At 41.4% G+C, this 9,631-nt stretch overlaps 1 protein-coding gene across 1 annotated transcript; it reads right to left on the bottom strand.

Moving 5' to 3' along the window:
* Positions 1–3,696: 3,696 nt before the first annotated feature.
* Positions 3,697–9,145, bottom strand: LOC129247915 (mucin-2). Its single transcript, XM_054887284.1, has one exon. It carries the CDS (start codon positions 7,906–7,908, stop codon positions 4,372–4,374), a length of 3,537 nt encoding a protein of 1,178 aa, XP_054743259.1. The 5' UTR covers positions 7,909–9,145; the 3' UTR covers positions 3,697–4,371.
* Positions 9,146–9,631: the final 486 nt, after the last annotated feature.

Genomic DNA, 9,631 nt, shown 5'->3' with positions numbered 1-9,631 from the left:
TGGTATCCCCACAAAACTAATACGGCTTTGAAAAATGACGTTGCTCAACACCAGCAGCGCCGTCAGAATGAGGAAGGACCTCTCCGAGCCGTTTGATACCAAATGAGGTTTGAGACAGGGTGACTCGCTGTCGTGTGACTTCTTTAACCTGATGTTGGAGAGGATCGTACGAGCCACAGGCACAATAATCGCTCAGGCACAATATTTTATAAGAGCGTACAATTGTTGGCGTATGCCGATATTGACATCATCGGCCTTAACAACCGCGCTGTTAGTTCTGCCTTCTCCGAACTGGATACAGAGGCAAAGCAAATGGGACTGATAGTAAACGAGGACAAAACGAAGTACCTCCTGTTATCAAACAACCCACGTCACTGTTGACAGTTATTTTATTATTATGATAGTTATTTTTTAAATCTTTTATCTTCTTGGATATTCCTTTCGTAATTTTATTTAGTAGTTTTTTGTCGGATGGAGATCTTGTTTGGTGCCATCGTCTACGTACCTTGCGTCTTTAAATTAATTTTCTAACTGCAACAAATCGAAAATTTTTGAACCGATTGGCGTGCTATTTTGTTGCTACTACGACTACTTGGAAATGTTTACCATCATTCCGCATTAATTTAATTTATCAAATATTTCCTATTACCATGAAAATTTGGAAAATAAAGTAAATATTGTATTTTATTCGAAAAATTCGCCACGTCATTTTGAAAATATTTTTTGGTAAGTTTTTCTACCATTCCATTTTGTGCCATTTACGGAACATCAAGACGCAAGCCCCAAATAGGAGCAAGAACTCGTCCAACACCTATCAGAAGTGTACGCGCCAACTATTTATATATATGTATAATTGTCGCGTACACCCTGTTTTGGGGGTTTGGCCGAGCTCCTCCTCCGATTTGTGGTGTGCCGTCTTGATGTTGTTCCACAAATGGAGGGACCTACAGTTTCAAGCCGACTCCGAACGACAAATATTTTTTATGTGGAGCCTTTTCATGGCAGAAATACAGTCGGAGGTTTGCCATTGCCTGCCGAGGGGCGGCCGGTATTAGAAAAATGTTTTTCTTAATTTTGGTGTTTCACCGAGATTCGAACCGCTCTCTGTGAATTCCGAATGGTAGTCACGCGCCAACCCATTCAGCTTCGGCGGCCGCGTCAACTATTTATTTATTTTATTTAAATTTTTCAGTTCAAAATTTTACGTCCAACGTGCAACTTGCCGCATGGAAAAGTAATCAAACTATTAAAAAAACCGCAGTCATTACTCAATACTCAAAGGACATCAGAGATCTTATTTCACTAAAGAGAAAACTTCGCAGTAAGTGGCATCAAACACGAGCACCAATAGATAAAACTAAGCTAAACAAAATGACCAAAGGCCTTAGTCGGAAAATAAAGAAATTTAAAAATGATGGGTTTTCTCGTTACTTGCATTCATTGTCCAACGATCGTCGTGTGGATTACACTTTAGGGAAATGCACAAAGTACTTAAAGAGGCCAAAAATGCACTATCCTCCTCTCAAGATAAAAGAAGGAAAATGGGCTAATAACAATTCCCAGAAAACAGAACTATGTGCAGATTATGATATTTTTACACCTCATGAGGCAACATCCGAAAGCCTGTCTACATCTGTGCTCCAAGAGTTTGAAGAAATTCCACGAGTCACGAGCGCCGAACTTAAAAGAGAAATTAAAATGCTAAAAAATAAAAAATCCCCTGGTTTCGATATAATCACTGCAGAAATACTCAAGCAGCTTCCCCCTAAAAGCATCCAAATTCTCACTAGCATAATGAATGCATCTTTTAAGTTTCATTACGTTCCTATTCTCTGGAAAACTGCGGAGGTTATTATGCTCCAAAAACCAGGCAAACCTGGACACGAAGTTGCATCGTATAGATCTATATGACTCCTACCAGTGATCTCAAAGCTGTTGATTAAAAGACTCAATAAAATAACTCAAAAAATAATTCCAACACATCAGTTTGGTTTTCAGGATCACGCACGAAATAGAAAAAGCACTCGAAAATAAAAAAAGTATGTTCTGGCGTATTCCTCGATGTGGGAAAGGCATTCCATAAAGTTTGTCACACAAGTTTGCTTTTTAAACTAAAATTAATACTTCCTAAGCAATACTACGAAATCTTGGAGTCGTACTTATCAGATCGCTATTTTTGAGTCAAGCAAGATGATGCTTATTCAAGTCTTCGACAAATAAATGCAGGAGTACCTCAAGGCAGCGTTCTTGGGCCTCTGCTGTACCTTATCTTTACACATGACCTACCGTCTGATCCTAATTACGTCACAGGAATGTTTGCAGATGACACCGCCTTGATTGCAGTTGGTGAAACTGAAAACGAATCGACAGCCACATTACAAACCGCGTCAAATAAGATCTGCCAGTGGACTAATACATGGAAAATTAGACTTAACCAAACAAAATCTGTACACGTAGTTTTCACAAACACTAAAATACAACATATACCACTATACATAGATGATCAACAGGTCCCATACTCAAACTATGCGAATTACCTAGGTATGACACTTGACTGCAAACTTCGATGGAAAGAGCATGTCAAGAAAAAGAGGCAAGAATTGGACATCAAACTCAAAAACATGCAATGGCTCATGGGTAGCAGATCAGCTCTCACGATAGAAAACAAGCTGTTAATTTACAAGCAGATACTAAGGTCAGTATGGAGTTATGGTGCGCAGTTATGGGGGTGCGTCAGTCAAAGTACGAAAAACCAAAACCAACACTTCCAAAATAAGGTCCTTAGGTGCATTGTCAAAGCATCATGGTACTGCAGAAGTTCCGACATTGAGCGCGACCTTAAAATAAACTCCGTCAACACTGAAATCGCAAAGATTGCAGTTGCCCATAAAGAAAGACTAATAAACCACATCAATGAAGAAGCACTTATTTTAATTGAAACCAACGGATTAATACGAAGGCTCAGACGCACTAAACCTAGCGATCTCATACCTCCATAGAAATGCTTTATGTCATGTAGGGTGAAAATTGTGTAATGTCATCATAATTAAGCTGCTTGTTAGTCATTTGTAAATATTTATGAACTAGTTGCAATAAAAAATTAAAAAAACAAAAATTAATTTTACCCCAGGACTAAAATTATAAATATTTCTGGTACACGCCCGAATTTCCTACTGGGTATTTGCTGTCTGGTGTATGCTCATGTTTAAATTGCATTTAGCAGCAGGGCTGTGGTTCAATAAACGATTGTGCAAAACAGGTTCCCGAAATATGTTTTGGCAAGATGAAATTAATAAAAATGATGCGAAAAGGTTAAATAGCGTGGAAAAGTATTCGAAAAAAAAAACAAATGTTACGTCACAACCGAATTGAAAAAGTATTGCTAAACTATGATAAAAAGCGCAACCGAACTTACAAAAAGTTGCACATTTGTTTATATGAAGTTTTCATTGGATTGCCTGCCCTCCTACCGACTGTTCGACACAATTCGCAGGCGAGGCATAGCGCGTGTTAATTATAAATAAATTTGATTAATTTAAGCAATCCTCGCTTTGGCTCGGTCAGCTTTTGATTTGAATATCTGCTATTTTTGCTTTTAATTTTGCCTTTTTTTAATTTGAGATATTTGTACCACCTTTCGAACCCATCGCATAAAGTGTACGCATTTTTTGTAAGATTATAAATTTTGTTGTTGTTTTTATTATTTTTATTATTATTAGCATTATCAATAATTTATGAAAGAAAACTTGTTTCTTGCGTTGATGCTTCCTTTTTAATTTAGCAGCTGCCATTGAAGTTGATGTTAAATGCTAAAATGTGGTTTCTTCTTCGTTTGTTTTTACACCAACAAGTACAACAACAATGATAACCACTGCTGCCTCATCGCGCCCGTGTGAGTCTTACACATGTTCGGAAGAAATATATACATATTTTTATGCGCATACATACATACGCACACGTATACATACATATGTGTGCATTTAATTATGTACGAGCGTATCGTTCCATTTTTGGGTATCACATTTTGCATAAGAAAAAATCTTAAAAAATATTCATATTTTGTATTTCATTTCGCAAGAAAAAAGCATTATTATGGCGAGTTCTGTATGTTTGTATGTGTGTATGCTCTTAGCTATGCTATGCTATGTTATGCTATGTGTAGCACCACAGGTTCCACCATAATCGGCTATAATGTGACAGTTGCTGCTGTTATGGCAATGAATCTGTATAGTTGTGTAGTGTAGTGGTGTGTGTGCGTGTTTGTGTGCGTATTGGCTATTTTTAAGCGGACATTTTTTTTCGGCGTTTTTAATTGTCCAAGAAACTTGCCAATTTCCCCTCTTTACTGCTAGCCTTTGGCGATCGGTGTACCTACGCTCCTTCCGCTTCCAACGCCGCCAAGGCTGCCGCATGCATGCGATGCACAATCGAATAGCCGGACAACACTTCGACGCCATCTTCGCTGACAATGCGACTGACGCGTGGTGGCGTTCTTTCGAGCGATCGCGCTTCGTGCTCGGCTACAATTAGACTCATTGGCGACAAGGTGGTGGTGGTTGTGGTGGTTGTAGTTGTTGTGGTTTCTGGCTCAGGTGTGCTGCTTGTTGTTGTTGTTGTTGTAGGTGACGTGGTTGTTGTAATTGCTGACATTGACGCAGTTGTTGTACTTGCGGCTTCTGTGTCCGTATCCGCAGCTGTCGCTTTTGTCTCGAAAGCTGCTGTTACTTCCGCTGTTGTTGTTCTCAATTCTGTTGTTTCTGTAACTGTTTCTAGCTTCGCATTTGTTGTGCTGTACTTCTCAGTAGTCACTTTCTGCGCCCTCATATAGAGTGGCTGCTCTTGCAAAGCAACAGCTACAGCTACTGCATCTGTAGTAGTCTCTGCTTGATGCTCAGCTGGTGTAAACGTTTGGGCTTCCGTTTTTGTAGTAGTTGTTGTTATTATGCTCACATCGGTTACCTCAGTTGTGCTAGTTTCCGGTAGCGCGCCAGTTGTTGTTGCTGTCTTATCTAAAATTATGCTGTCACCTTCAAGCGCGTGCGTTGCTGGTGGCTCAGTTGAAGGGGGCGTTGTTGTTGTTGCTGTACTACTACTCAAGGTCGTTGTTATAATGTCAGCGGCAGGTGTGGCTTTGTTTTCGGGAGATGACTTCTTAACAGCTACACTTTCCGTGCTTTGAGCAGGCGAAAGCTCGACTAAATCGCCTATTGTTGTTTCTGTATTTGAAAGCTGCTCTGTTGGTGCTGTTTCTTCTGAGTCTGAAAGCTGCTCTGTTACGACTGGTGTTGTTGTAAATGGTGCTAGCGGTACTTGAGTTGAACTGCTGACAGCTTCCGTAACAGTAACTACTGTTTCTGGCGCACGCTCCTCGGAATGTGTTGTTGTAATTTCTGTTACTGGTACAAAGGTGTTTAGGATAGGTATTTCATGCATTGTTGCTGGATTCTCTGTTGTTTCTGTTGAAAGTTGTGTAGTTGTTTCCCCATTTGTTACAGCACCAGCTGATATTTGGGTTGATAGCTCTGGAACCTCTGCTACTTCTCTTACTGAAAGCTCGTTTGCAGCTGTTGTTGTTGGTATTGGGGGAATCACTTCTTCACCTGCGATCAACGCTGTTGTAGTTTCTATTATTCTTTCAGGCTCAGGTTCAGGCTGAGCTTTTACAGCGTCGTTCGTTGTTCTTGTAAATTCTAGAACACTATTAACTGTCGATAATTCTGTTGTTGTAGTATCTACTTCCGGCGCTGCTGGTGTAACAGCAACTTCTGGTTTTGTTGTTGACTCAGCTATGAACTCCTCTGCTATTGGTAATAGAGACGCTATTTTCGCGGTAGTTGTTATTGGCTGTGCAGCTGAAACTTCTGGCGTTTGCCCATTGAGTATTTCGGAAGTTGTTATTATTTCCGTTATTGCAGCTTTAGTTGCTGCGTTCTCCTCTTCCACGGCTTCTGCTTCTTTCTCAGCAGCTAAAACAAGAGTGTTTGGTGCACGCGCTTCACTTTCCACGGCAATTAGCGTTTCCAGCGGCTCAGTTGTGGTTTGTGAAAGATCCTCCGGTAATGTAGATGTCCCTGTTGCTGCTGTTGTTGTTGGAACCTCATTTTCTACTTTCGCCTTCAGACTGATTTCTTGACCATTCATCTCTGGCTTCAGTTCTTCTGTTGTGGGCTGTGAAAGTCCTTGAAGGTCTACAGTTGTTTCTGTAGTTGTTGTGATTGTTTTTGCTGAAATCTCATTCTCTATACTCATCTCCTGTCTGATTTCTTGTCCCAGTATTTCCGGCTTCACTTCCTCCACTTTTGCTATTTCGAATTCGGATACTTCCTTGTTGCTTTCATCGAGCGTATCTTCGCTTGGTGGTGCACCTGACGTCGGTGATTTTAGCAAAATATTTGTTTGGATTTGAGTTGCTTCTTGATTAAACGTTTTCGGTGCCAAATCATTTTCTATAGCTTTTGCATCTGAGTTCACTAAGGGCTGAATTGTTGTTTCCCTTTCCACTTGTGAGGCATCTTCGATGCTTGCCATTGTAGTTTCTGTAGCTTCTGCAGCATCATTTGTTGTTATTATTTTATTAGATTCTGCTGCTTCCAGGCTTCCAGTAAACAGCATCTGCTTTATTTCTTCATTATCTGCATTATTCGCGTGCATATATTCCATAGACGGCGCTAAATCTGCCGCGGGAACTGGTAAAGCTGTGGTCTGAATTTCTTTCTCTACGTCTGGAATTTCAGTGACTCTCTCAGTGACCCTTTCAGTGACGCTTTCATTGACCCTTTCAGTGATACTTTCATTGACCCTTTTAGTGCCCGATATAGCTGTGGTAGTCGATTCCAAAGGTGTTTCTTGAACACCGGTTGCCTCTCCTGATGCGCTTTTAGCCGCAGCTGCGCTAAGCACTTCACTTTCCAACATTTGAAGTAATAAATTGTCGTTGCTAACTTCATTTGCGCTGGGCGTTTTTGCGCTGTGCGTGGTCTCGTCTGATGATGTTGCAGCCGCCGAAACTGCTGTGGCGCTATTCGCTTCTGTAGCTGCGATGTTTGTTGCCTCAATTTCGTGTGGTTGCTCGGTGACGCTGGCTTCCGTCATCGCTTCACTGTCAGTCATTGCCACTACCAGAGCACCATCAACCTCCACCGCTTCTGGTTTTATTGTTGTTGCAGTTTCGCTAGTCACACCAGCTGATGTCGTGGCGGTAACATTTGTGACAGCCATTGACGCGGCATTTAAAGCAGCTGCCAAGATCTCATTCGCCGCGGCTGCCGCTCTTACTAATTCGTTTAAAATTGCTGGACTTTCGGTAGTTGCTGGAGCAGCAACTGTTGTTGTTTGGCTTATGGTTTGGGGTGTTTGTGTTGTGCCAATTACATCCGCAAAAACAGATCTAAATGTGGTGGCAGCAACAGAATTTACGCCATCTACCGTTGCCCCTTCTAATGAATCAACTATGTTGGCGATTTCACGCTCGATCGTTTGTCGCTTAACTTCTTCAGCCCTACTTCTTATCTGCTCCTGCGCCGCCTCTTCTTCCACTCCCATCGTCTGTTCTCTGGCCTTCATCTCGGCCGCCGTTGTTGTTGTCAACTCAGCCACAACCGCTGCCACTTCGGCCAAAGCCATTTCCTCCACTGTCATGGGCAGCGAAGTGGCCGCCACTTCGGCTTCGGTTTCGACTTCAGTGCTGGCATATGGCTGCGCGTTTTCCACATCTATGGAAGAGAGCTCAGTGGGTAGAGCATTCGCCAAATCCGCGCCGAGTTTGGTAATCTCTAAAGTAGCTGCTAATCCTTCCGCAACAGCGTTGGGTTCACCCGTTGGCGCTGCTTGGGCGGGTGTGCTGAAAATAAGCGTTGCGGCCAGCGTATACGTTAGTGTACAACAGATCAAAGCGCGTCGTGTTAGCATTTTCTCCGCACGTTGATTTTCTTACTGGTTTTTGGAATTTTACGATTTTTTTTAATTATTTATTTTTAATTGTTTTCCCTTTCAATGGAATGCCGTTTTTCGCGTCGTTTCGTTTACGCGGTTGGCGCGCTATTGATTTTTTCTTCGAACTCACTCACGTTCACGCTCGCAATACATACAAACATACGATATGAATTTTCAATTTATGCACAACCTGTTTGTTTTTTTCTTTGCTTTGCTTATTTTTTCATTCAACCAGCTTCGATTTTACACTCGACGGAGTCTTGGATTTTCTAGTTTTTCTTGTTGTTTTTTCTTTTTCCGCTCTTCAACAGCAGTCAATTACCGCCAACCACTGTCAACCGTCTACACAAATGGCTAACGATCTTTTAGCCGCCGCGTTTAAAATGATTCTATAGCGCTTTCCTTTTTTTGTTGCTTTTGCTTTTTTTGTCTGCACAAAACCGCGCGTTCGATTTCTGCTTCGTTCAACAATATTAATAAAATCTTTTGTAATTATTGTTGTTGTTGTCGCTGCTGCCTTTTTTCACTTTTAATTCGCCAACGCGAAATAGCACCGTTCGTTGTTCGTGTAATTCGTATGTACCGTTCACTTTGGTTGTGACTAGCTGCGTTTACGTTCGGTGAGGAACTAAACCCGCCGCACGGGTGCCCAACAATTTTATACAAAATGCATATAAATGTTTAGCCAGCCGGCTGACGTCTTTGCCTGTGTCTCTGTCTCAGCCCCAGTCTCAGCTCCAGCCCCAGCCTCAGCCTCAGTTTCAGTCTCACTTTTAGTGTCCGCGTTTTTTCGCGTGAGTCGCTCAAGTTTTAACGTTGCCGCTTTATTGGCCAGCAGCTGTTTTGTTGTTCTTTGCCTGTTGTTGTTGTTGGTTTTGTTATTGTATAGCTGCTGTCGTTAACTCGGTTACTTTTGCTGATCTTTGTTTCGCTCTCAACTCCTGCTGATTTTTATTTCTTTTATTTGTCTTTGTTACTCTTTGGTATTTCAAAATATTTGTGTCTTGGCTCGAAGTTGTTGTGATCTTTCTAGTTGTTATTGCTGTTGTCGATGTCTGCAAAACTCGTATTTCGTCTAATAGTTAAATATTTCTTTCTGCGCGGGTTGCTTGTTGATCAGGCTTTTTTTTATTTTTTTATACGAAAAATACTTCCATTTACTGAGGAATTTCAATTCAATTTTGTGTTGACATTTATGCCAGCGTGTAGAAAATGTCGTTTGTAGCGTTGATGACTTGAGGCTCATCAGTAGTCAGTGTCTGCCGATGCTATTGATGAGCTCAAACTGGCTACGTTCTTTGATTGTTTGCTAAAAAAAGTGAAAAAATGAACAAACAAAAAGAAAACAGTTTACTTTAGATTAGCGACTTGCACCATCTTCCATACGGGAATTTAGTTAATGCGAATTTTTGTCGAAGATTCGTTAGAAAAAGGAGTTTCATATAGTTAGGTTATTGCCTGTCTACACGAGCTTGGTGATAGGATGCTATCTGCACCTTCGAGCAGGTGTGTGCTGTTTTTAATCGACGGGTGGTATTTTATATTCCACCTCTTCTTCTTGATTTTCTTACGCGATTTTGGGCGAGTTTAACAAAGTGCCCCAGTCGTTTCTTTCTCGTGCCAACCGACGCCAGTTGGGCACACCAAGTGAAGCCAAGTCCTTCTCCACCTGATCTTTCTAACGCAGAGGAGGCCTTTC

The sequence above is a fragment of the Anastrepha obliqua genome, chromosome 5 (assembly GCF_027943255.1).
Source record: "Anastrepha obliqua isolate idAnaObli1 chromosome 5, idAnaObli1_1.0, whole genome shotgun sequence".
Classification (NCBI taxonomy): domain Eukaryota; kingdom Metazoa; phylum Arthropoda; class Insecta; order Diptera; family Tephritidae; genus Anastrepha; species Anastrepha obliqua.
This window is presented reverse-complemented; position numbering and strand designations above follow the sequence as displayed.

Bases quoted from the DNA above. Each gene is read 5' to 3' on its own strand.
- LOC129247915 (XM_054887284.1), bottom strand. From the start codon at position 7,908: ATGCTAACACGACGCGCTTTGATCTGTTGTACACTAACGTATACGCTG.